Source organism: Gadus chalcogrammus, chromosome 2 (genome assembly GCF_026213295.1).
Source record: "Gadus chalcogrammus isolate NIFS_2021 chromosome 2, NIFS_Gcha_1.0, whole genome shotgun sequence".
Classification (NCBI taxonomy): Eukaryota; Metazoa; Chordata; class Actinopteri; order Gadiformes; family Gadidae; genus Gadus; species Gadus chalcogrammus.
Window position 1 is genome coordinate 9,444,388 of NC_079413.1, and position 27,842 is coordinate 9,472,229.

The 27,842-nt window shown below is 46.8% G+C and overlaps 2 protein-coding genes across 2 annotated transcripts in view; one reads left to right on the forward strand and one right to left on the reverse strand.

The window, feature by feature from the left end:
* Window positions 1–4,342: 4,342 nt before the first annotated feature.
* On the reverse strand, window positions 4,343–4,936 carry LOC130404312 (protein shisa-9-like). The gene has a single exon (XM_056608978.1). The coding sequence runs from the start codon at window positions 4,934–4,936 to the stop codon at window positions 4,343–4,345; it is 594 nt and encodes a 197-aa protein (XP_056464953.1).
* A 5,314-nt stretch (window positions 4,937–10,250) lies between these two features.
* LOC130403326 (protein shisa-8) overlaps window positions 10,251–27,842 on the forward strand; it is an 87,953-nt gene continuing 70,361 nt past the window's right edge. The window contains exon 1 of the mRNA XM_056607636.1: window positions 10,251–10,840. Within this exon, the coding sequence (XP_056463611.1) occupies window positions 10,251–10,840 (590 nt within the window). The remainder of the gene's footprint in view (window positions 10,841–27,842) is intronic.

Below are 27,842 nucleotides of genomic sequence, written 5' to 3' on the forward strand. Positions count from 1 at the left end.
GATCCATGTAATCAAGAAACAGAATGAGGGTTAGGCAGTACCCCAGGTTCAGGAAAGGTTTCTGGGTTGAAAGACTTTAGCTATTAATATGCTACCGCTATGCTATGTTCAAATATATGCTCCTATACAGTATAAACCAATAAGTCATCTAGCTTTAATCAAAAGCAACTCACAGTGATCCAGATCCAGGTCATTACACAGGAGGTAGGGGGAGGGGCATCTCACTCAATGGTCCCATCGGGGATACAACCCAAAATCAGAACCTTTGGCTGGGATTCGATCCCCATAGCCGCTTCACTGTCCTGACCTGGTGACCTTATGATGCCATACTGAGATGCAGCTATAAAGATGATAAACAGGCCTTGGTGGGAGGATCCAAAGCCTGATGTCTCCAAGGGGAGACGGCCTGGCCGCCAATCCGTCCAGAGACGTCCACAGAGAACCTCTGAGTGGGAAAATCAGCAGAACAAGAACAGCTCCTCTCTCTGGGCCCCCTGTTCCCCGTGCCATCACTCACAGTTTTATTAGTACGCCCTCCATTCCTCTCTCTCCTCCCATCCCCCTCTCATTCTATCCCTCTATCCTTCATCCCTCCATCTCCCCTTTATCCATCCCCTCACTCTATTTATCTCCCACGTCCACATCGGTCCTTCTCTCTCCAACTCTCTATCTGTCCTTCCCAGCCCTTGGATGGATTGTCCTCAAAGCCAGCTCTCTCTATCTTCAGACCCGGTCGATACAGAGGTCAGGTCGGCTCCGGTCGCCCGCTATTGTCTCTTTATTTCTCTCTATATCTCCAAATCTCTCTCTCGCGCTCGTTCGCTCTCTCTATCGCTCTGGCTGTCCCCAAGTGGCTCACTCTGTACCTCGCACTGAGGTAATAAACTTCCTTCGGTACGTTATGACTTCATCTCTTTACAAAACAGTACCCTGACCCCGCCTCCTCCTCCTCTTCCTCTTCCACCACCTCCTATCAGGACGCCACTCTGTCGCTCTTTATCTCCTCCTGCCCTCTTTCCCGCCCTTTTGTAGCAATTATCTCTCTCCCTCTCTTGTAACACACTCTTTCTCACTAACACCTTCTCTCTCTCCCTCTCCTTCTCCCTATCCCCCCCCCCCCCCCCCCCCCCCTCCCCCCCTCCCTCTCTCGTACACTAGAATTTGCTGCAGGCGTTGAAGTAGACCTTTTCTGTTCAACAGCAGCGGCGGCGGTCGGGGTTAGGTTGTAGCAGGGTGAGAAAGAGTGTTTACTAGTGGGAGGATGAGAGGAGAGGGGGTGGTGGGCGGTACATGACCCCTGTCCTCTGCGTTCTCCTTTGATGGGGAAGGAGGGGTAAATCCGGCCTGATCCTCGGTTACGGATCAAAACGCTTTTAATTGCCTGTGCTCAAGGACACTATAGGGAGGGGAAGAGAGAGGTGTGTGTGTGTGTGTGTGCGTGTTCATCTGTCTGCATTGTCTGTGTGTGCACTTAAACATGTACATGTACCTCCCTTTGGTGCCCTTTTTGTTTTTAAGGCGCTTTATGAATAACTTGTCAACTTGTGACTTGTGTTGGCCCGACACTATAGGGATGAGATCCTGGTCGTCTTGAAGTCATATGGCCCTTATCAAAGAGGTGGTTCACCTCTGGAGATTTCTGAAGCAATGGCGGCTGTGGAGCGTGGGGTGGTTGGTGAGTGGTTAAAGCACCCTCAACCGCACACTCCACAGCGGACATCTCAACATGGGGAAGATATCCCTCAGTGGGGTCATGGCCTGCGCAGACTTTTCATTGATCTACGTCAATATTGAGTCTCCTTCCCGGCACACACACACACACACACACACACACACACACACACACACACACACGCACACACCATTGACTCATGCCAACTTTGCGCCCATTAACCCACTCCCTCGCGGGGAACAAGGCGATCCAGCGCCGGCAGGATTGACTAAAACACTCAACAACCCTGCCCTTCCTCCCCACCCTGGCCCTCATCGTCCAATAGGCCTGTATCACCCAGCAGGCCTCTCTCTCCCGCTCTCCCTCTCCCTCTATCTCCCTCTCCCCCTCTCAATCACTCCCTCTCCCTCTTCACCACTTACTCACCCCCCTTTCTCCCAGAACCACTCTCATTTACTCCTCTCTCCCCCACTCTCTCTCTCACATTCTCCCACACATTATCTTGAAGCACACACACACACACACACACACACACGCACACGCACACGCACACGCACACGCACACGCACACGCACACACACACACACACACACACACACACACACACACACACACACACACACACTACTACTAGAATTAGCCATTAGCCGTGCTCCACTCAGCTCCACTCAATATTCCCATGTTTATGAAATACAGTCATAAATACAAATTAAAACATGAAAGCTCTTTGTGTGGTCGATGGTACACCATGGTAATAGGTAGAGCCTGCACCCGGAGGGGAGGGGCTGGCTATCAGCCATCCGTCTCTACTTCCTTTTATTTTTGTCCACCTTCCATTCTTCCCTCCTTTCATTTCCCTATTTTCTTTTTTTTCTTTTTTTTTCTCGGTCCATCCAGACACCTTCTCTTGATGGTGAGCCTTCCATCCCTCTCTCCTTCCTCCCTCCTGCTACACCCCCTCCCTCCTTCCCCGCCTCCATCCTTCCTTCAATACCCATCTCTCCTTCCATTCCCCCCTGCCTCCATCGCTCCTTCCATGCATCCATACCTTTCTCTCCTTCCATTCTTCCCTCCACCCATCCTGACTAGCTTTGTCGTCCATACCTCCTCCTCCTCCTCCTCCTCCTCTTCTCTCCTTAACCATCCATCTGCTACCGGACGGTCCCCCCCCCTGCTTACCGTCCTGTATACCTACGCTCTTACGTCAGTTACCCGGGGACCTTGTCTAAAGAACCCTCCGTAGCCGTCTTCCCCTCAGCATGATCCACCTTCTTGATTTATTACCTCATTGCTGTCCCCCTCCCCCTCCCCCTTTAAAACGAGAACACACATGAATGCACAGATTGGCGCAAGTCGGGCATGCTCATAAACACACACACAAACAAAATCGCCAAAGGTAAACAAAGTGTGCAAAGAAAAAAAAAAAGGGTATCACTACACAGGCACACTATATTTCTGCCACTGACACTATTTGTTCTTCATTTTTCATTGCCTTTAAGGGAAAACGTTCCACAATTTACTGCCTTAAACAATTAAGGGATTGGAAGCAAGTGAAGGCCATTGAATCTCATTACAAAAATCTCCACATCCCAAGTTATCATTAGAAGCAGCCTCAACTGCATGAATGAGCATTGTCCATTCACCCATCCATAAATCAATCAAACCATCCATATAGCCAACCAGATATCCATCCAACCATCCATATATCTATATGTCCATCAATATATCCATCTAACCATCCATATATCCATCCATATATCCATCTAACCATCCATATATCCATCTAACCATCCATATATCCATCTAACCATCCATATATCTATATGTCCATCAATATATCCATCAAATTATCCATGAATCCATCTAACCATCCATGTATATGTATGTCCATCCATATATCCATCTAACCATCTATGCATCCATATATTATGTAATTGTAGCTTAGGATCCTGAGGATCCCATTTGTTTGTTTTTAATTTATTTATTTCCTTTTTTACTGCTCAATTGTTTTTGTTTGTATTATTTTATTTATTTATTTTAACCATGTTCAATAAAAGACTTAAATAATAAAAAAAATAATAAAATATCTGTACATCCATCCATATCTATCCACATATCACTCTAACCATACATATGTCTATCAATTTATCCATCTAGCCAACCATATATCCATGTATCTATCAATATACCCATCCATATATCCATCTAACCGTCCATATATCCATATATATATCAATATATCTATACATTTAACCATCTAACCATACATACATTCATATATCAATCTAATCATCCATATATCCATCCAACCCCCTAACCATCCATACATCCATCCAACCCCCTAACCATCCATGCATCCATCCAACCACCTAACCATCCATACATCCATCCAACCCCCTAACCATCCATATATCCATCCAACCCCCTAACCATCCATGCATCCATCCAACCACCTAACCATCCATGCATCCATCCAACCCCCTAACCATCCATATATCCATCCAACCCCCTAACCATCAATATATCCATCCAACCCCCTAACCATCCATGCATCCATCCAACCACCTAACCATCAATATATCCATCCAACCACCTAACCATCCATGTATCCATCCAACCCCCTAACCATCCATGCATCCATCCAACCACCTGTCTCCCATCCCTCCCCGCTCACCTGGAGTTGGTCATGTCGGTCTGCCCGCCCTGGCTCTTCTCCAGGCCCAGCTTGGTGAAGATGCCCACCAGCACCATGATGGCCACCACACCGCAGATGATGTACACGATCATGTGGGTCCGGTCCCGGTCGGGCTCCTCCTGGACCTCCGTGACGGGCGCCGCCGGCTTGCCCGTGTTGGCCCAGACGGGCGTGTCGTAGTTGGAGCAGGACGTCTGGTCCAGGCTGTGTATCCGGAACTGGCAGCAGAAGCGGTAGAAGCAGGAGCCGCAGCAGAACATGTAGATGCCGGCGTCGCAGTTGAAGGGCGGGTCCCACTGGCCCATGACGTCGTAGTATCCCCAGCAGCGGCTGCCGATGGACGGCACCGAGGCGTCCTCCGACTCGGCCGTCGGCGTGGGCTTGACCAGCGCCGCTTCCCCGGCCGCCGAGGGCACCGCCGTCTGGTTGGCGTCGGCGCCCAGGCCGGGGGCCTGCGCGGAGACCAGCCCCGAGGGCTGAGAGTTCCACCCGCCCTGTAGCGTGAGCCCCAAGAGGATCACCATGGAGACGTTGAGAATGAAGGAGTGCGGCGGCGAGGAGGCGGCCATCTTTGATTCGATTCGATCTTGCTAGCAAAAACAGTTCACACTTGCAGCAGGTGGAACGTAGAGTAGATTATGTGCTGTTGGAGCTGGTCTGGCATGGGCCTAACCCAACCGAAGGGCCTGGGTACGATCACGGCAGCCGGGGGGAAGAAGGGTGAAACAAAATGGATGTCCTCTTCAAGACCATAAAATGCACCCAGATTCCTTTTTTTTCAAAGATTTGAATACATTTCCAAAGAGACTGAAAACCCCTTGGTGGGAAAAAAGTGAAGCTCTTGCATGGGCCTCGACTCACGGCCAGTGCCTATAAAAAGAGAATAGAACATAAAAAAACAATAAAGAGAATTCAATTACAACGTAGGTGTTATCGGATCCCCCTTTGAGTGGCGTAGCTCTAACAGACATGCAAGTAAGGGTGGGGGATGTTTGTGGTAGGCTCTCGTCTCGTAGACATTCAAACAAATCTATCTATTTCAACGTTCGCCTTAGCTGAGCAAATTAGTCCCTTGTGGGAACCTACCGTCATGCACGAGCACAGGACGGTGGTTGTGTGGTTTGTGGTGAATGTTGGTGTGTGTGTGTGTGTGTGTGTGTGTGTGTGTGTGTGTGTGTGTGTGTGTGTGTGTGCGTGTGTGCGTGTGTGCGTGTGCGTGTGCGTGTGTGCGTGTGTGTGTGTGTAGGTATGCTTGTGTGTCTGTGTGAAGACTCAAGAGGGATAAACAAACTGGGAACCATTCACACGCGGCAAACAAAACGTCACCTTTTCACAAATCTGTGTGACATCAGCAGGCGACCGAGGTGGGCCTTCGTCAAAACGCCCAAATCCTCAGAGAAGTCTTGGACGGGGTCCAGTCTAAGAAGACTTATCACCAAGGCATCAACCCTTCTGGAGGCATCTCCAACGATAAGCTGTTGTGTGTATCTCGAAAAAGATGTCCAGGATGTCAGTGTTCCTGAAGGAAGATTCTCTCAAAAACCTAAACAACCAAACTGTCAAATTTGCTGGGAAGGAGCCATTGGCTGCTGGGGCTTCTATTGTTCCAGATCAGTCCACACCTGATTCTAATGTCCAGGACAAATGATGAGAAAGCGATGCAACACTGGTGGTGATCTTGTCTTGTGATCCCTTTGTCTCAACCTCTTTTACCTCTTTTGGATTAACTGGCCTCTTTAAGGCTGCAGCTTTCAGGCTCTTGGGTATTTTCTTGTTTTGTGCCAGGCATCTTGTTGGCTAACCTTTCAAAGCCCAACCTTGTCTCTCTCTCTCTCTCTCTCTCTCTCTCTCTCTCTCTCTCTCCTCTCTCTCTCTCTCTCACTCTCTCCACACAAAAAAACGGATGAGTCCTTTTTCTGTTGTGTACCCACAAAGGATGTCCTCACAAGGTTAGTGAATCAAAAACACAGCTGAATGATATAATTACACTCTCTGTGTCAGCAAGCAGGTGAAGTTTCAATGATAGTTGGACTCCCCAGTTTGATGATGAATTCAACCTGAGGTAACCATTCACTCTGTTGGTCTCCCTCACTCACACCCACGTGCACCAACACGCACACAACAATCACACACACACACACGCACACACACACACACACACACACACAAATAAACAGACCCGCTCTAAAACCAGCTCTGAAAGTAAAAAGCTCCACCGAAAAAAAAAAGTCAGTGGCTATCACGGTGGCTCCAATTAGGTCCAATTATCGGGGTCCCTGTACAGCTCCTGGACTCCTGTTGAGCTCTTGCACCTCGCCCGAGTGCGGGGCTTTAGTAGTGGTCTTGTCCTCTCCGTAATGGAGCTAAGGGGAGGAGGTTAAGGAGACAGGGAGAGAGGAGGGAGAAGCAATGGGGTAGGGGTGGGGTGGGGTAAGGGGGGGCAGAGTTACGTGGCGAGAGAGCCCAGTGGAGTAGACCGCCGATGGGCTAATGCGGCGAGACCCGCGTGTCCGTCTATACAGCGATAGGGGTGGAGTAAAAGGCTGGGTGGTGGTGCTGGTGGAGGGAGCTGGGGTAGGAGGGGTGAGTAGGAGTTGTGGGAAGGGGGGGAGGTTGTAGAAGGGGAAAGCTTTTGAGGAGGGAGTGCTGGTGAGAGGAGGGGAATGACAAGGTAAGGGAGGGGGGGGAAATGGGGAGAGAGAGAAAAGAGGTTGGGGGGAGGTGGGAAAACGTCAAGCACGGTGAGCGAGACGAACAACAACGGCGCTGTCCCACTTTCTGCAGACGACTTGGACGCGTTCCGGAGTAATGCTTTCCTTCTTTGCTACCAAAAAACGGGTCCTTCCTCTTTGGGATTTTTACAACGCAGTTCTTCTCATCACTTCTCTGTTTACCGACACATGATCCGTTCTTTGCCCTCTTTCATTGTTTGTTTTGGATCTTTTTCTTCTCAACACTGTCCCTCTCTCTCCTCTTGGGCTTTCCCAAGTTCTCTCTCTTCCACTCTCTCTATCACTCCCTCTGGTATATTTACCACCTGCCACCCACACCTGACTGTTTCCTTCCACAGCTGGCCAGCCGACTCTACAAAGCTTTACGTGGACTTGTTACGCACAGGAGTGACGTGGAACTGGCAAGCAGCCAGTGAGGCATGGAGGACTCAAATCCTCCAAAGATCAAACAAATTAGCACAGAGAAAGTAAATATATATATATAATATAAGATAATATATTTACTTTCTCTGTGCTAATTTGTTTGATCTTTGGAGGATTTGAGTCCTCCATGCCTCACTGGCTGCCTGCCAGTTCCACGTCACTCCTGTGCGTAACAAGTCCACGTAAAGCTTTGTAGAGTCGGCTGGCCAGCTGTGGAAGGAAACAGTCAGGTGTGGGTGGCAGGTGGTAAATATTCCAGAGGGAGTGATAGAGAGAGTGGAAGTGAGAGAACTTGGGAAAGCCCAAGAGGAGAGAGAGGGACAGTGTTGAGAAGAAAAAGATCCAAAACAAACAATGAAAGAGGGCAAAGAACGGATCATGTGTCGGTAAACAGAGAAGTGATGAGAAGAACTGCGTTGTAAAAATCCCAAAGAGGAAGGACCCGTTTTTTGGTAGCAAAGAAGGAAAGCATTACTCCGGAACGCGTCCAAGTCGTCTGCAGAAAGTGGGACAGCGCCGTTGTTGTTCGTCTCGCTCACCGTGCTTGACGTTTTCCCACCTCCCCCCAACCTCTTTTCTCTCTCTCCCCATTTCCCTCCCCCCCTCCCTTACCTTGTCATTCCCCTCCTCTCACCAGCACTCCCTCCTCAAAACCTTTCCCCTTCTACAACCTCCCCCCCTTCCCACAACTCCTACTCACCCCTCCTACCCCAGCTCCCTCCACCAGCACCACCACCCAGCCTTTTACTCCACCCCTATCGCTGTATAGACGGACACGCGGGTCTCGCCGCATTAGCCCATCGGCGGTCTACTCCACTGGGCTCTCTCGCCACGTAACTCTGCCCCCCCTTACCCCCCCCCCCCCCTACCCCATTGCTTCTCCCTCCTCTCTCCCTGTCTCCTTAACCTCCTCCCCTTAGCTCCATTACGGAGAGGACAAGACCACTACTAAAGCCCCGCACTCGGGCTAAGGTGCAAGAGCTCAACAGGAGTCCAGGAGCTGTACAGGGACCCCGATAATTGGACCTAATTGGAGCCACCGTGATAGCCACTGACTTGTTTTTTTTCGGTGGAGCTTTTTACTTTCAGAGCTGGTTTTAGAGCGGGTCTGTTTATTTGTGTGTGTGTGTGTGTGTGTGTGTGTGTGTGTGTGTGTGTGTGTGTGTGTGTGTGTGTGCGTGTGTGTGTGTGTGATTGTTGTGTGCGTTTTGGTGCACGTGGGTGTGAGTGAGGGAGACCAACAGAGTGAATGGTTACCTCAGGTTGAATTCATCATCAAACTGGGGAGTCCAACTATCATTGAAACTTCACCCGCTTGCTGACACAGAGAGTGTAATTATATCATTCAGCTGTGTTTTTGATTCACTAACCTTGTGAGGACATCCTTTGTGGGTACACAACAGAAAAAGGACTCATCCGTTTTTTTGTGTGGAGAGAGAGAGAGAGAGAGAGAGAGAGAGAGAGAGAGAGAGAGAGAGAGAGAGAGAGAGAGAGAGAGAGAGAGACAAGGTTGGGCTTTGAAAGGTTAGCCAACAAGATGCCTGGCACAAAACAAGAAAATACCCAAGAGCCTGAAAGCTGCAGCCTTAAAGAGGCCAGTTAATCCAAAAGAGGTAAAAGAGGTTGAGACAAAGGGATCACAAGACAAGATCACCACCAGTGTTGCATCGCTTTCTCATCATTTGTCCTGGACATTAGAATCAGGTGTGGACTGATCTGGAACAATAGAAGCCCCAGCAGCCAATGGCTCCTTCCCAGCAAATTTGACAGTTTGGTTGTTTAGGTTTTTGAGAGAATCTTCCTTCAGGAACACTGACATCCTGGACATCTTTTTCGAGATACACACAACAGCTTATCGTTGGAGATGCCTCCAGAAGGGTTGATGCCTTGGTGATAAGTCTTCTTAGACTGGACCCCGTCCAAGACTTCTCTGAGGATTTGGGCGTTTTGACGAAGGCCCACCTCGGTCGCCTGCTGATGTCACACAGATTTGTGAAAAGGTGACGTTTTGTTTGCCGCGTGTGAATGGTTCCCAGTTTGTTTATCCCTCTTGAGTCTTCACACAGACACACAAGCATACCTACACACACACACACGCACACACACACACACACACACACACACACACACGCACACACGCACACGCACACACGCACGCACACACACACACACACACACCAACATTCACCACAAACCCCACAACCACCGTCCTGTGCTCGTGCATGACGGTAGGTTCCCACAAGGGACTAATTTGCTCAGGTGAGGCGAACGTTGAAATAGATAGATTTGTTTGAGCCTACCACAAACATCCCCCACCCTTACTTGCATGTCTGTTAGAGCTACGCCACTCAAAGGGGGATCCGATAACACCTACGTTGTAATTTAATTCTCTTTATTGTTTTTTTATGTTCTATTCTCTTTTTATAGGCACTGGCCGTGAGTCGAGGCCCATGCAAGAGCTTCACTTTTTTCCCACCAAGGGGTTTTCAGTCTCTTTGGAAATGTATTCAAATCTTTGAAAAAAAAGGAATCTGGGTGCATTTTATGGCCTTGAAGAGGACAGCCATTTTGTTTCACCCTTCTTCCCCCCGGCTGCCGTGATCGTACCCAGGCCCTTCGGTTGGGTTAGGCCCATGCCAGACCAGCTCCAACAGCACATAATCTACTCTACGTTCCACCTGCTGCAAGTGTGAACTGTTTTTGCTAGCAAGATCAAATCGAATCAAAGATGGCCGCCTCCTCGCCGCCGCACTCCTTCATTCTCAACGTCTCCATGGTGATCCTCTTGGGGCTCACGCTACAGGGCGGGTGGAACTCTCAGCCCTCGGGGCTGGTCTCCGCGCAGGCCCCCGGCCTGGGCGCCGACGCCAACCAGACGGCGGCGCCCTCGGCCGCCGGGGAAGCGGCGCTGGTCAAGCCCACGCCGACGGCCGAGTCGGAGGACGCCTCGGTGCCGTCCATCGGCAGCCGCTGCTGGGGATACTACGACGTCATGGGCCAGTGGGACCCGCCCTTCAACTGCGACGCCGGCATCTACATGTTCTGCTGCGGCTCCTGCTTCTACCGCTTCTGCTGCCAGTTCCGGATACACAGCCTGGACCAGACGTCCTGCTCCAACTACGACACGCCCGTCTGGGCCAACACGGGCAAGCCGGCGGCGCCCGTCACGGAGGTCCAGGAGGAGCCCGACCGGGACCGGACCCACATGATCGTGTACATCATCTGCGGTGTGGTGGCCATCATGGTGCTGGTGGGCATCTTCACCAAGCTGGGCCTGGAGAAGAGCCAGGGCGGGCAGACCGACATGACCAACTCCAGGTGAGCGGGGAGGGATGGGAGACAGGTGGTTGGATGGATGCATGGATGGTTAGGGGGTTGGATGGATATATGGATGGTTAGGTGGTTGGATGGATGCATGGATGGTTAGGGGGTTGGATGGATGCATGGATGGTTAGGTGGTTGGATGGATATATTGATGGTTAGGTGGTTGGATGGATATATTGATGGTTAGGTGGTTGGATGGATGCATGGATGGTTAGGGGGTTGGATGGATGCATGGATGGTTAGGGGGTTGGATGGATGCATGGATGGTTAGGTGGTTGGATGGATGCATGGATGGTTAGGGGGTTGGATGGATATATGGATGGTTAGGGGGTTGGATGGATATATGGATGATTAGATTGATATATGGATGTATGTATGGTTAGATGGATAAATGTATAGATATATTGATATATATATGTATATACTGACGGTTAGATGGATATATGGATGGGTATATTGATAGATACATGGATATATGGTTGGCTAGATGGATAAATTGATAGACATATGTATGGTTAGATTGATATGTGGATAGATATGGATGGATGTACAGATATTTTATTATTTTTTTATTATTTAAGTCTTTTATTGAACATGGTTAAAATAAATAAATAAAATAATACAAACAAAAACAATTGAGCAGTAAAAAAGGAAATAAATAAATTAAAAACAAACAAATGGGATCCTCAGGATCCTAAGCTACAATTACATAATATATGGATGCATAGATGGTTAGATGGATATATGGATGGACATACATATACATGGATGGTTAGATGGATTCATGGATAATTTGATGGATATATTGATGGACATATAGATATATGGATGGTTAGATGGATACATGGATGGACACATAGATATATGGATGGATATATGGATGGTTAGATGGATATATTGATGGACAGATAGATATATGGATGGTTAGATGGATATATGGATGGTTAGATGGATATATGGATGGTTAGATGGATATATGGATGGTTAGATGGATATATGGATGGTTAGATGGATATATTGATGGACATATATAGATATATGGATGGTTGGATGGATATCTGGTTGGCTATATGGATGGTTTGATTGATTTATGGATGGGTGAATGGACAATGCTCATTCATGCAGTTGAGGCTGCTTCTAATGATAACTTGGGATGTGGAGATTTTTGTAATGAGATTCAATGGCCTTCACTTGCTTCCAATCCCTTAATTGTTTAAGACAGTAAATTGTGGAACGTTTTCCCTTAAAGGCAATGAAAAATGAAGAACAAATAGTGGCAGTGGCAGAAATATAGTGTGCCTGTGTAGTGATACCCTTTTTTTTTTTCTTTGCACACTTTGTTTACCTTTGGCCATTTTGTTTGTGTGTGTGTTTATGAGCATGCCCGACTTGTGCCAATCTGTGCATTCATGTGTGAGCTCGTTTTAAAGGGGGAGGGGGAGGGGGACAGCAATGAGGTAATACATCAAGAAGGTGGATCATGCTGAGGGCAAGACGGCTACGGAGGGTTCTTTAGACAAGGTCCCCGGGTAACTGACGTAAGAGCGTAGGTATACAGGATGGTAAGCAGGGGGGGGGACCGTCCGGTAGGGATGGTTAGGGAGAGAAGAGGAGGAGGAGGAGGAGGAGGAGGAGGTATGGACGACAAAGCTGGTCAGGATGGGTGGAGGGAAGAATGGAAGGAGAGAAAGGTATGGATGCATGGAAGGAGCGATGGAGGCAGGGGGGAATGGAAGGGGAGATAGGTATTGAAGGAAGGATGGAGGCGGGGAAGGAGGGAGGGGGTGTAGCAGGAGGGAGGAAGGAGAGAGGGATGGAAGGCTCACCATCAAGAGAAGGTGTCTGGATGGACCGAGAAAAAAAAAGAAAAAAAAGAAAATAGGGAAATGAAAGGAGGGAAGAATGGAAGGTGGACAAAAATAAAAGGAAGTAGAGACGGATGGCTGATAGCCAGCCCCTCCCCTCCGGGTGCAGGCTCTACCTATTACCATGGTGTACCATCGACCACACAAAGAGCTTTCATGTTTTAATTTGTATTTATGACTGTATTTCATAAACATGGGAATATTGAGTGGAGCTGAGTGGAGCACGGCTAATGGCTAATTCTAGTAGTTGTGTGTGTGTGTGTGTGTGTGTGTGTGTGTGTGTGTGTGTGTGTGTGTGTGTGTGTGTGTGTGCGTGTGTGTGTGCGTGTGCGTGTGCGTGTGTGTGTGTGTGTGTGTGTGCTTCAAGATAATGTGTGGGAGAATGTGAGAGAGAGAGTGGGGGAGAGAGGAGTAAATGAGAGTGGTTCTGGGGGAGAAAGGGGGGTGAGTAAGTGGTGAAGAGGGAGAGGGAGTGATTGAGAGGGGGAGAGGGAGATAGAGGGAGAGGGAGAGCGGGAGAGAGAGGCCTGCTGGGTGATACAGGCCTATTGGACGATGAGGGCCAGGGTGGGGAGGAAGGGCAGGGTTGTTGAGTGTTTTAGTCAATCCTGCCGGCGCTGGATCGCCTTGTTCCCCGCGAGGGAGTGGGTTAATGGGCGCAAAGTTGGCATGAGTCAATGGTGTGTGCGTGTGTGTGTGTGTGTGTGTGTGTGTGTGTGTGTGTGTGTGTGTGTGTGTGTGTGTGTGTGTGTGTGTGTGTGTGTGTGTGTGTGTGTGTGTGTGTGTGTGTGTGTGTGTGTGTGTGTGTGTGTGTGTGTGTGTGTGTGTGTGTGTGTGTGCCGGGAAGGAGACTCAATATTGACGTAGATCAATGAAAAGTCTGCGCAGGCCATGACCCCACTGAGGGATATCTTCCCCATGTTGAGATGTCCGCTGTGGAGTGTGCGGTTGAGGGTGCTTTAACCACTCACCAACCACCCCACGCTCCACAGCCGCCATTGCTTCAGAAAAATCTCCAGAGGTGAAACCACTTCTTTGATAAGGGCCATATGACTTCAAGACGACCAGGATCTCATCCCTATAGTGTCGGGCCAACACAAGTCACAAGTTGACAAGTTATTCATAAAGCGCAACTTAAAAACAAAAAGGGCACCAAAGGGAGGTACATGTACATGTTTAAGTGCACACACAGACAATGCAGACAGATGAACACGCACACACACACACACCTCTCTGTTCCCCTCCCTATAGTGTCCTTGAGCACAGGCAATTAAAAGCGTTTTGATCCGTAACCGAGGATCAGGCCGGATTTACCCCTCCTTCCCCATCAAAGGAGAACGCAGAGGACAGGGTCATGTACCGCCCACCACCCCCTCTCCTCTCATCCTCCCACTAGTAAACACTCTGTCTCACCCCGCTACAACCTAACCCCGACCGCCGCCGCTGCTGTGGAACAGAAAAGGTCTACTTCAACGCCTGCAGCAAATTCTAGTGTACGAGAGAGGGAGGGGGGGAGGGGGGGGGGGGGGATAGGGAGAAGGAGAGGGAGAGAGAGAAGGTGTTAGTGAGAAATAGTGTGTTACAAGAGAGGGAGAGAGATAATTGCTACAAAAGGGCGGGAAAGAGGGCAGGAGGAGATAAAGAGCCACAGAGTGGCGTCCTGATAGGAGGTGGTGGAAGAGGAAGAGGAGGAGGAGGCGGGGTCAGGGTACTGTTTTGTAAAGAGATGAAGTCATAACGTACCGAAGGAAGTTTATTACCTCAGTGCGAGGTACAGAGTGAGCCACTTGGGGACAGCCAGAGCGATAGAGAGAGCGAACGAGCGCGAGAGAGAGATTTGGAGATATAGAGAGAAATAAAGAGACAATAGCGGGCGACCGGAGCCGACCTGACCTCTGTATCGACCGGGTCTGAAGATAGAGAGAGCTGGCTTTGAGGACAATCCATCCAAGAGCTGGGAAGGACAGATAGAGAGTTGGAGAGAGAAGGACCGATGTGGACGTGGGAGATAAATAGAGTGAGGGGATGGATAAAGGGGAGATGGAGGGATGAAGGATAGAGGGATAGAATGAGAGGGGGATGGGAGGAGAGAGAGGAATGGAGGGCGTACTAATAAAACTGTGAGTGATGGCACGGGGAACAGGGGGCCCAGAGAGAGGAGCTGTTCTTGTTCTACTGATTTTCCACTCAGAGGTTCTCTGTGGACGTCTGGACGGATTGGCGGCCAGGCCGTCTCCCCTTGGAGACATCAGGCTTTGGATCCTCCCACCAAGGCCTGTTTATCATCTTTATAGCTGCATCTCAGTATGGCATCATAAGGTCACCAGGTCAGGATAGTGACGCGGCTATGGGGATCGAATCCCAGCCAAAGGTTCTGATTTTGGGTTGTATCCCCGATGGGACCATTGAGTGAGATGCCCCTCCCCCTACCTCCTGTGTAATGACCTGGATCTGGATCACTGTGAGTTGCTTTTGATTAAAGCTAGATGACTTATTGGTTTATACTGTATAGGAGCATATATTTGAACATAGCATAGCGGTAGCATATTAACAGCTAAAGTCTTTCAACCCAGAAACCTTTCCTGAACCTGGGGTACTGCCTAACCCTCATTCTGTTTCTTGATTACATGGATCTATATTTGCTGTCTAACCCCTACCCGGTCCTCGATCTGTACTTAATTTAATTTACTTTGTATAAAGTGTCTGATGGATGATCACACAGACATTGAATCATAAGTAGCTCAAAAGAAAGAAAGCACAATAAAACACTGCGTAATACCGGCCTGCAGTATGTAGACTAGAGACATCCTTGCTTTGTTTTCCTCTTGTCAAGATGACTTTATCCATGCAGCCATCACAATTACAGTCCTAAACGGCAATTATTATGTGTGTGTGTCTGTGGGTGTGAAAGTGTATGCATGCTTGTTTGCAGTTCCGACCGGAGAGCAATCAGAAAGAGAGGGCAAAGAGGGGGGGTCAACTTTGTCAACTTATTGATCGCTGTGAATCAGGAGGGACTATCATAATATCAAACGATCACAACCGCTGCATCTCTAGTGGTCTGCATGCCATGACCACAGTTAATCTGTGACATCCCTATAACACATAACGTCAGGTTCTCATTAAACTCCACTTGATTCTAAACACTGGAATCCATCTTGGTTAACAAGAGGATGGCGTTTGGTTTGGGAAGGAATGGGGTCGATAAGAATGAATGCAGGCCTGTTGTACTGGGTTAGATCTGCTTTTGGACATGTGGTGGAAACCAGGGCTATTGATTGGTTCTACCAACCAAATTTAATGTGAGGCACGTTGTGATTGGATCGTTGTTTTGAATGAACACCGCACTATCACAAGTTGGTTAAAACAGAAAATGGTGCGATTATGGTTATGAACTATGTTATACCTTAATTTTTTTTTTTGTTATTTCTTAATATCAAAAGCAAAGTTCACTGTTTTATAACCAAATTGTGAATATGAAGGCAACCCAACAGATAAGTCATAAGGCAGTAAAAGTAACTCTGGAAGAACTGAGATCAGGATCAGGACAGATGCCATGTTTAATATGGCTTACGTTTAACTTCAGATAGCCTTGACGGAACAAAGTACCCTTTCTGGATTGTATAGAAAAGGTTTGTGGGAATACGTCCTAGTTGGGAGTGATTAAGAATTCAGCCTTGTTGTTCTGAAGACAACAAAGACAGCACTCTCGTAGAATGGTTTAGCATATTCATTTACACACATGCGTAAAAACCTCACTTGGCCTGTATACATTTCAGAGTAGGAGCCCTTTGCTTTCACACTGGTGCACATTGTGTGAGCGTGTGCACATTGTGTGAGCGTGTGCATGTGTGAATGTGTGCATGTGTGCGTGTGTGTGTGTGTGTGTGTGTGTGTGTGTGTGTGTGTGTGTGTGTGTGTGTGTGTGTGTGTGTGTGTGTGTGTGTGTGTGTGTGTGTGTGTGTGTGTGTGTGTGTGTGTGTGTACATATGCCCGATAAATGAACACAGTAGCACAACCGTGAAGCCTAAGATTTGTTTGAAAAAACGTCAACACTGGTGAAATGCATAGCGTGAAGGGAGAAATGTGTGAAAGACACACACATGCACACACACACACACACACACACACACACACACACACACACACACACACACACACACACACACACACACACACACACACACACACACACACACACACACACACACACACACACACACACACACACACACGCACACACATACAAACACAAACACAGAGCTAATATACAGTCACACACTCAACTCCCAAAGTGTTTTTGTTTTGCCCGCATTCGTTTTTTTGCTTGCTGTTTGTCCATCGCAAACCACATCTCGCTTGGTTTCTGCATGGATACCACCGCAGCGCGCAAGTTAATATTACATTTTTCCTTTTAGTAAATTAGTTTCACCTGGAATTATAAATGGAATGATGCCGTTGGTTGTTTTTTTTTGGCAGTTCATGATGCTGTAGATCAGGTATTTGTTTTGGTTTAGGGAATCGATTAGATATGCGTTGCTTCACTGCTAACTGTGTAGAATGCTTACGTCTACTGTTTTTCTCGGTAATGACACTCTCCCGCCTTGACCTCAATCAGTTAACCTTGTTAGATATCCACCAAGACGCATCACACACACTCCACACACACACACACACACACACACACACACACACACACACACACACACACACACACACACACACACACACACACACACACACACACACACACACACACACACACACACACACACACGCACACACACACACACACACACACACACTCACCCACAGACTTACACACACTTTTAAACACAAACATAGTGCATGTGCACAACAGCAAAGCTTCTTATTATTCAGCCCACTCTGGATAAGTTATTCCATTCGGAGAGGGATTGTGATCAAGGACACTGGCTGTTAAGCGACCCTGTGGGAGATCCAAACAGACATTTTCGTCGGCCATTTTGGCCCTCCACGGTATTGTTTCTCATCAGCACCGCTCTCCATTTGCCTTTATTGTGCAGCCGGCCTGGCATTTTGAACGTTTATTACACTTCTGTTGACAGTTTAGAGCCACCAGATAATGACGAGTTGGCACCAGTGCTTGGACTTGTACTGCTTAAAGTGACATTTTTATGGGTTTTGGTGTTGTGAAAACGAAGGACAATGTGTGTGGGTAGGACATTTATGTGTGTGAGTATTGTGTGTGTTTGTGTGTGTGTGTGTGTGTAGCTCTATAAGACTAATGTTTAACCACCAACAGGCTACAGATACATCATATCCCGTGCTTAAACTTCCAAACACATCACAACCCTTCCGTTAGTTTCTATGAAGGCATCCAAGGCCAACGGATTTTGATGGAAACAATGTGACCTTGTGAGTTGTGGGTAGGAAGTGGTGTCTCTTTAAGGATCTAAAGATCTTAAACGTCCTCTCAACACATCCTGCTCCAGCTCTTCGCTGCTGTTAGCACCTCTATCTTTAGCATCGCCACTGTTTGGTGCCGCGCATTAGCGCTAGCTTCACCATGTTTATAAAACTAGTCTTTCTCAACTTTGTTTTTTCCTTCTTTTTAATGTCAAGTACTTACTTGTCCTAGCTGAACTCCATGAAATTAACACTTTGATGTCAGCAGTCCAACAATAAAAAGACAAAAAAACAACACATAAAAAGCACCCCACCAGGAAACTTTCCAATTAAAAGCAGCCAACTGAAATAAATAAGCAAATACTGTTTAGGTATTTTGTGAAGGCTGCTTATTGCCCTTTTTATAGAAGACAGCGAAGAAATCAGATAAAGGAGGGGAATCAACGAGCGATGCGTAAAAAGGTAGGAATGGAGAGCGAGAGGAGCATTAAATTGAATTAATGCAATATCCCAAGATCCTTTTTTACGCTCACCATTTCGTTGTGGCGATTCGCTAAAATTTTCGCATGGTGAAATCCTGAGAATTGTGGCAGTGTGCGGTTTTGTATGAGGGGAAATTACTAAATTGAGTGAAACGAACAGACCGTGTGATATAGTTATGTAGCCATCTGTAATAACTAGACCCATGTCCTTCTTTCCGTTCTTTGGCTGTTTGGAGTTTAGGAGTGTTGATATTACTATGTTTAGAAAAGGTGAGTTTCATTAACACACTCATTTGGACAAATAAGCCGTGACAAAGGTGGATGAATAGGGGATTGACAGATAATAAGATCGATATGTTGATATATATTGAATAAATATACAACAGATCAATAATTAGAGATGGAAGGATATATCGATATATTGTGTGTGTGTCTGTGTGTTTGTAAGTGTGCGTGAGTGTCTGTGTGTGTTTGCGCATTCGCGTGTGTATCCACTTAAGATTTTGCATGCCAGAGCAACACCGGCTCTGAAGTTGATTAATTGAGAAATCATGCAAGCACTACATCCCTGTTGTATCCAGGGTGGTATCTGCTAAAACAGACTCGTTCTACCCGTGCATTTACTATAGACGTAGTTTATCAAAATTCACTGTATGAAAATAATAATAATAAATATATAATAAAATAATATGGAAACCATATCTTATCTCCGCGCAACATCATGCATAAGTCGCCTACGGAACGTGCTTTTGCCAGTTCTAAATACAAAAAGTGAACAATAACCCTTTGTGGTACTGTGACTTACCAAAAATAGAGATTTCGATGGATAAACAGACAGACAGGTGGATGTAATGTTGGATGATAGACGGACAGCTGGGTGGATGGGTGGATTAATATGTAGATGCATGGAGAATTCAGTGTGTGTCCATCATCTCCAAGGAGGTTTGTGTGTATGGTAGCTCAAAAGATTTGGTTGGCAGTATGTACATTATGTGTGTGTGTGTCTGTGTCCGTGTGTGCGTCAGTTTGCATGTGTGCCAGGGGTGGATGATTGTAACTCTCTGCACCACGCCCCAGTGCTGCAGTCGTACTGGGAGACAAATCACTGCAGACCCCAAAGTCCCTCTGCTCAACTGTTGCTGCAGCCTCCATGGGCGCGCACACTGACACACACACACACACACACACACACACACACACACACACACACACACACACACACACACACACACACACACACACACACACACACACACACACACACACACACACACACACACACACACACACACACACACACACACACACACACACTGGGAGCTGCCATTCCCCCAACCTCTCCATATTTCTGGTCTCCTCCCACTCTCCACGCCTTAGCTGCGTCTGCTGATGTTTCCTCTCCTCCGTCAACCCCCTTATCCCTGTTTTTTTGATATCTTCTCGGGATACTATTTTTCTGTTTTTCTGTTTGAAATGCTTTTAATGAGCAGAGGCGTATTGTGAAGATCCTTATTCAGAACAGAGATGTGTTGTAAAGGTTTTGACAAAGTATTTGTGAAAGAACCATAGTGCTAAGAACATGAGATTCATGTTTGGTACAGGTAAACTTGATCCACATTGAGAAATGTTGTTGGTATGGTTTTGGGCAAGGGTTTTGTAATGATTTGAGAACCGGTTTAGCTAATTGGTTCTGGTAGGATACAACATTAGCAAATGAACATTAACAAATTAGGGCTTGGCTTGGATTCAAATGAGCTTATAGGTGGATGGTAATTAAGTAAAGTAATGCTTTAATAGATTAAGTACATTCCTCAATGATACAAAATAATTTGTCTGAGGTGTAGATAAATGCAAAAACAAGTATTGCATATGTGTGTGTGTCTCTGTGTGTGTGTTTACGAAGGGGGGAGATGTGTGTTTTTGTGTGTGCTGGGTGCATTTCTAGTTTGGGAACATGGTGTCCGAGGCGATTTCTGTTTTCACTCTGGTGGTCCCGGCAACGGTAGCCGCGCTGCTTGTGGATTGACGTCGTTCCCAAGTCACCCTGACAGAAAATCAACTGCTAACATGGTAGTGTTTGTTGGAGCGAGCAAAGCAGCGAGTGCCACCACCCCCACTACCACCCCCACCATCACCGTCCATCCCTGACCACCACAACCAGAAACACCACCACCGTCACCACTACCTCCATGAACACCAAAACTGCCGCCTCCTCCGTCATTACTAACGCTGACCCCACCACCACCATCCCCTCCATCACCATCCACACCCACCACCATAACTATCTCCTTCTACTCCTCCACCATTCCATCATCCACCCCTGCCCCCCACCCCCTCAACTCCCTCCACGTCCTCGTACTCAAGCTCAATCACCACCTCCCCCACCACCTACCCCATCCATGTGTCTATGGATGGAGAGATGCATGAATGAATGTATAGATACGTTATGAGTATTTATAAACCACATTAGGCAAATGGAGGATGAATGGTTGCATCTGCTTTTATCAGCCAGAGATCTTCATAACAAGCCGTGTGTGTGTGTGTGTGTGTGTGTGTGTGTGTGTGTGTGTGTGTGTGTGTGTGTGTGTGTGTGTGTGTGTGTGTGTGTGTGTGTGTGTGTGTGTGTGTGTGTGTGTGTGTGTGTGTGTGTGTGTGTGTGTGTGTGTGTGTGTGTGTGTGTGCGTGCGTGTGGGGCGCGTAAAATGGAATTACAGTTGTTTTTTTATGTTTGATCTTAATCTCTTATCTAATCAAAATGGAGGATGCAAGATGGCTTTTTAACAGTGCCAGTGGCAGAGCTGCAAGGTTTGGGTCACACTGGAATGTGGCAGCTGCTGGATCCACTGAATCGTGAAACTAATGAAAAGTGTTGGTTAAACTCTGGCCCAGCTAAACTGCAGTTTAGCAGCTAACAACTTTGCAATGTAAACTAGCACTGTAAGGAGTGCAAATGATTTTGTATCCACCAGTTATAGTAGTGCAAATGGGTTCAAAGCTGGAAGTGTTAGCGATAAAGAGCTAGCTTAAATAGCATGTTAGAAGTGGGATTATATCTTTTGTCAGTTCCTTAAAAAGCACAGCAACCATTTTGACTTGTAATGAAAATCAATCTGTGTTCAAAACCTTGCAATCCATTAGCATAGTTGGAGAAAACTCACTAACCAGGGCTGTTCGTATGCACTTGCTTGTGTTTTACACAAACAAAGATACAGCTAACATCTAAGCTGCTACACACTTCGATGTTATTAGCTTGCCAAATTGCCAAATGTCAGCGTGCGCTTGATGAACAAAAAGCTGGCTGTGTAACATCTCACATACATAGACAATTTCAACAATTAATTTGGGTTCTTAGAAAACAATCTAAATCCATTTAACAAAGGAAGACACACTTAACTAGCAACAGTCTTTAACAACAGGTCCTGGTTGATTTATTATATCATCATCACAATACTTATTTTTAGAGTCTACAACCTGACCAACCTTTCCCATTGATATAACACAACTGCTGCTCTGAACGACTATGTAAAACCACATTCAAACGTCCCTGCATATTATGTTTTAATATGCGGCCGAGAGAGCTTACGGACAGGCTCTCTCCCTCTCACTCTCTCTCCGGCAGTGAGACAGTCGATATGTGTGCTCTAATTATACTGTCGGCATATCAATGTTCCAATGTCAGAGTGATACAACGCTGGGAGCTCCTGCTGAGGAGCGCCTGACACCCCTGTCCGTCACAGCAGGGGGGGCGGGGCTTACAAGACAGGAGGGAGCGATGTAAAGAAGGAGGGAGGTCTGAGATTAAAGAAAATGAAAGGGAGGGGAGATAGAATGGAGAGAAAGAGAAAGATGGGAGGAATGAAATAAAGAGCTATACAGCTGTATATATAGAACGCAAAAAAGGACAAAGTATAATAGGAGCTATGGTCAGAAGAGTTTGCAGAAAGACAAGCTTGAAGAAATAAAGAAAGACAAGCAAGGGATAAGTCTGTTCTCTGAACGAAGAAAACGTTGCTCTATAATAGATATTCTCCATTGATCCAGATAAGAGGGAAGAAAAGAAAGGTAGAAAGATATAAATGCCAGGGGGACGTTTTCTGAAGAAAGGTAGGATCAGAAGAGACAGAAGAAGATATGTCAGACAGTCAGAAAGGGATACATACGAACCACAGCTAGACAGAGCTAAGTTGTGTGAAGAGGGGTGGATCAGGAAGGGAATACTTGTTGTCCTTGAGCGAGACTGAAAACAATACAATACTCCCCGAGGGCGCTGCTTGAAATAACACACAGGAATGGAAAGTGGCGGCAAAAAGAGGGGGGAGAAGAATCATCTATGATCTTTTTTACTGCCTGATGGGGTTAATGATGACACAATAAACACCCAACATCCCCGTTCTCTTCCCCTTCACGTTCTCTTCCCCTTCACCACTTTATGGACCGATGTGTGGTCGTTTCATTCTTTGTTTTTTTTATTTTATTTGGGCCTTTCTTAGTTTGATTTCTCTCTTCCTTCCTTCCTTCCATTCTGACCTCCTTCCTGCCTACCGTTCTGTCTTCCTTCCTTTGTACCATTCTGTCTTCCTACCTCTCTTCCGAACTTCCTTTCTGGCTTCCTTTCATTCTGCCGTCTTACCATGCTGCCTGCCTTCCTTCCTTGGCCGGTTGTTCTTTTTCCTTCCTATTTAAATTCCTCCTTCCTTCTTTCTCTTTCTTGCATCCTTTTTGTATCCCTTCCTTTCTTCCCTCTCTCTCCCTCCCTTCCTTCATCCCTTCTGTCTTTCATTCTCTCATGTCAATCATAAATTTTCAGTTAGTGTGCTGCGCTATTGAGTGTGTGCTTTTCATAGGGCTGTGGTCTTCGAATGGCATGAAAGCTTTTTTTACCATTCACCATTCAACTTTTCAAGCGTCGAGATCCGGCGTCTAGCGGAGCCCGTCAACAGATGTTTTATTCTGGTTGGGCCATCTTTCATGTGTAAAAGCATCGCGGCGGAGCGCCTGCCAGAGCGCCGTGCTCTGATTGGACGGCGCCTGGTTACCGTCCTCAAGGACACTGTAGGCGGAGTGCCCTTGAGCCAGACGCCTCGCGCTGCTAACAGCTTCTGACAAGCGCCCCATGTCGCCTCGCACCGCCGGCGCCTCCCCTCACGGTGGGAATATGAGGCATTAACTGTGAGAAAAGAAACACCCAAGGAGCCTGGAGAATGCATGGACCTTTTCATTTGCATGCATGCTATGGCGTGCATGCAACGGTAGAGCATATGGAAATGAAATGCATTAAAATCAGGGTGTAGCTGTAGCTTTGCCACGCATACGGCCGTAACACATCGCGGCAGATTGCAATCCACTCTCCGTGACCTTGGCCATGAAAGGGCAGGGGGAAGGGTAATCCAGCATCTTGGATTGTTGACTCCCTGCCAGAAGGTTCCGGGTTGATCGCCCCCCTTTGCCCTACCTGTAAACCCCCCCCCCCCCCCCTCCCCCCCCTACACCTACCTACTCCATAATGATGTGTCTCTATACTCACCGTGACTAACAAACATGTTTCCTAAACAGGATTAATAGATTAATACTTCTCATATGTGAGACTCAAAAGATGAACGATGATGCATAGCATAACAACGTAACGTGATATTGCCCTTGCAAATGTTTAAATCATTCAAAACCAAATATTGAATCAACTTATCGGCGGCAATTCTCTCTGAAATAACCCTTGCATCGTATAAAATGTCAAAAGATATTTGTCGAACACCGAATCCGAATGTTGGACGAATGCTTCCCAAGTCCCGTGACACTGAGTATGATCTGGCGTGTTTACGCAGACCGTTGCTACGGAGACAGTTATCTGAGCCCGCCGCGCCGATACGAGACCTACACTTCTGGCTCCCGGATGGCTCGGCTTCGGGGGACAGAGCTCAGCGGTCACGTGTACGCCAGTGTGCCTTCGGTGCACTGCTGGGTCGATGTCAACTTTGTTTCTCTGAGAACGGAGTGATTATTTACTATATATATTTAGTCCCTCACAGTGGACGCTTTCGTCCAAAGCAACTTGTGAAAATGTGACTTTTTCATGTCATTAAGGAGCAGGTAGAGTGAGGGCATCTTGCTCCTAAGGATGCTGATAGGTAGACTGGTGAACTGTGAATTGAGCTATGATTCCCTCTTCCTGGTGAGTGCATCTAGCCCACCATTTATGTTGGCTTCTTCTGTATTGATCTCATTGAGTCATTGGGCCTTTCAAAGCCACACCCTCTTCCTCCATAAACCTCTCTCTCTCTCTCTGTCGCTCTCTCTCTCTCTCTCTCTCTCTCTCTTTCTTTCTCTCTCTCTCTCTCTCTCTCTCTCTCTCTCTCTCTCTCTCTCTCTCTCTCTCTCTCTCTCTCTCTCTCTCTCTCTCGCTCTCTCGCTCTCTCGCTCTCTCTCTCGCTCTCTCCATCAGTCTCTCCCTGCCATCATGTCTGCAGTGCCCAAGGGTGTTCCATGCTCCTATCCTGGCTCCCTTTAAGAAAAGAGCACACACATGCACTAACTCACTCATTCACTCAGTCACTCACTCACTCACATGCACATTCACTCACATTCACAGATAAACCTGCTTACATAAGAGAGAAGTGGGTCGAGGGATGGAGATGGAGGAAAGACGCAGAGCGAGGGGGACAGAGGGGGGGGAGGCAAAGCGAACACAGAGAACGGGAGAGTGAAACTGATTAGTCTGCAGGCAGCAAAGGAGTCAAGTATCGATTGGTGATTCAGGTCTTGTTTGACAAAGTGACATTTTGTTATTTGCATTTGGACACACCAGCATACAGGCAGACACTGGCAGACAGAAAACGGTGAGGAGAGAGTGAGAGAGGAGATCACAGGAGCCGAAATCTGAAAGATCAGCCCTGGGCAGACACCTGCCTTCATCCTCCTCTCCCTTCATGCTCCCTTTTGCCTTTTATCTGTTTTGATCAGAACTCGTTTTATCTGTCCTCCCATCCCTCCTCCACTCCCTCTTCTCTTTGACCCGGCTGCTAGCTAAGCTCCCCCTCTCGCCATCACTTGCTTACCTGTCGCTAGTCTTTCACCTAAACCTCATCCGCTCCTCTTCTGGGATACCCCGGTATCCCAGAAGATATACAGTCTGCATTCTCCGTCTTTCTGTGCATTTTAGATCCAGTTCAAATGTAAAGCACCATTTATTTTCCATCAGTCCAACTATCCCTATTCTACCATGCTTGGATTCCTAAATCCCTCGCTCCATTGATCCATCCCTCCATTATTCTGACCCTCCCTTCATCCCTTCGTCCATCCATCCCTCCTTCCATCCATCCATTACCATCTATCCAACCTTCCGTCCGTCCATGTCAAATGGACGTTTAGCTTATTCTGCTCCATTTGGCTTAGAAATGCAACATTCTGTGCTGTTTAATTTCCTTAGGAAGTGTATTTATATTCAGTCATTATTAGCCGGCATAGTCGTCTTAGAGACAAGTTGTTTTATTGTGTTCAAAACTTGCAATATCTTCTGGCTGATAATAATTGCACGTGCTAAAGAAAATGAGTTTGTCACTCAATATGTCTTAACAATGTTTTGATCTCATTCAGGAGTCTAACCATAATAGTAATAATTTCATTGTTGCAGTGATTGTTCATTACATTTACATTATATATTTAGGCCACTTAGCAGACGCTTTTATCCACAGCGAACTTACAATAAGTACATTTGTCATAAGAAGTGCAACAATATATCGCTGTCGGTACAGTAAGGATGTTCATAGAACCAAGTGCAAGTACAACAGTCGCTAGGCTAACCAATTCCCCGTGTTACAGCAATGATAGCAGCTACTGCAGTTGCTACACAGTTAAGTACTATAATACAATAAAATACAACACAATACAATACAATGTACAATGGTGGCCAGAAGGGGGAGGGTGGCTATGCAGAGTCGAGGTGGACTCTGAACAGGTGAGTCTTGAGTCTTTTTCGGAAGATAGTGAGCGACTCTGCGGTCCTGAGAACGGCAGGGAGCTAGTTCCACCACTGAGGTCCCAAAACCGAGAAAAGTTGTGACTTTGCTGATCGACCTTTGCTAGCTCTTAGCGATGGTGGTACCAGACGTCCAGCTGAGGTAGTTGAGCGGAGGGATCGAGCTGGGGTGTGTGGCTTTACCAATGCTTGGAGGTAGTCAGGGGCAGTTCCGTCGACTGACACATTCGCTTTGTATCACATTGTATTTCAAATTTAAATTAGGAAAACAAAATCACTATGCTACTTGAGTATGACAATGCATACACAACCATATGCAGACTTAAGCAAATTCACAGGTCAATATCAATATCATTATCAAACAATTTATGCACGTTCATTATATTTTTGGGATAACCTCTTTTGGGGACATTATCTGGGGAACAACTACAAGCTTGTTACTTCAGCCCTGAGACCAAGAGACTATACTCTCCTGCGAGGAAGTATGAGTTTCTTACTTCAGTCCAGAGACCAGGAGACACTTAACTACCCTCAGAGAAATTATGACCTAGGTGGCGTCAGCCCTGAGAACAGTGGAGACACTAAACTGGCCTGAGACTAAGTATGACCTGCGTCACTTTAGACCTCAGACAAGGAGGGGCTATAATGCCCTCAGAAGAATATTTTTTGTTGTTACTTCAAACATGAGACCAGAAGAGAATAAGTACCCCTCAGACAAAGTAGTAGTTACGCAACTTCAGCCCTGAGACCAGGAGAGACTAAAATGCCTAACAGAGAAGATATGTTACATAGCACACCTGTAATGACTATCAGTCTAGCTAGCAAGTTTTTTTAGACAGTAACTCATGTAGTTAACACTAGCGGGTCAGCTTGCTGGCATACTATTGCAATGAACACTACCCACAAGAAAGGGTACTAAGCTGCTCAGTTAGCTAGGAAAATGTGATTAGCTGGTCAGTTAGCTACTGACGCCTTAAACTTATGTTACTCTAGTGTCCAAATAAGTAAGGTATTCCAAGCGAAAGAAAAGGAGCCACGCATATCAAGCAAAGAAAAGATGAGAAAAAACGTTCTGGTAAATAAAATATAAGCACACCGGAAGAAGAAGAAGATCCAATAATCCAATAATGAATAGAATATATACTCCCACACACAAGTTGCAGGTAAAATGAAAATATAATGAATTAAAACAAAATATAAGCCCACCCCACTCAATAATGTCATGGTCAGACGCAGAAATAACCTGGGTTAGGGGAATTCTCACACATCAAACTTTTCAAACAATCCAGTAA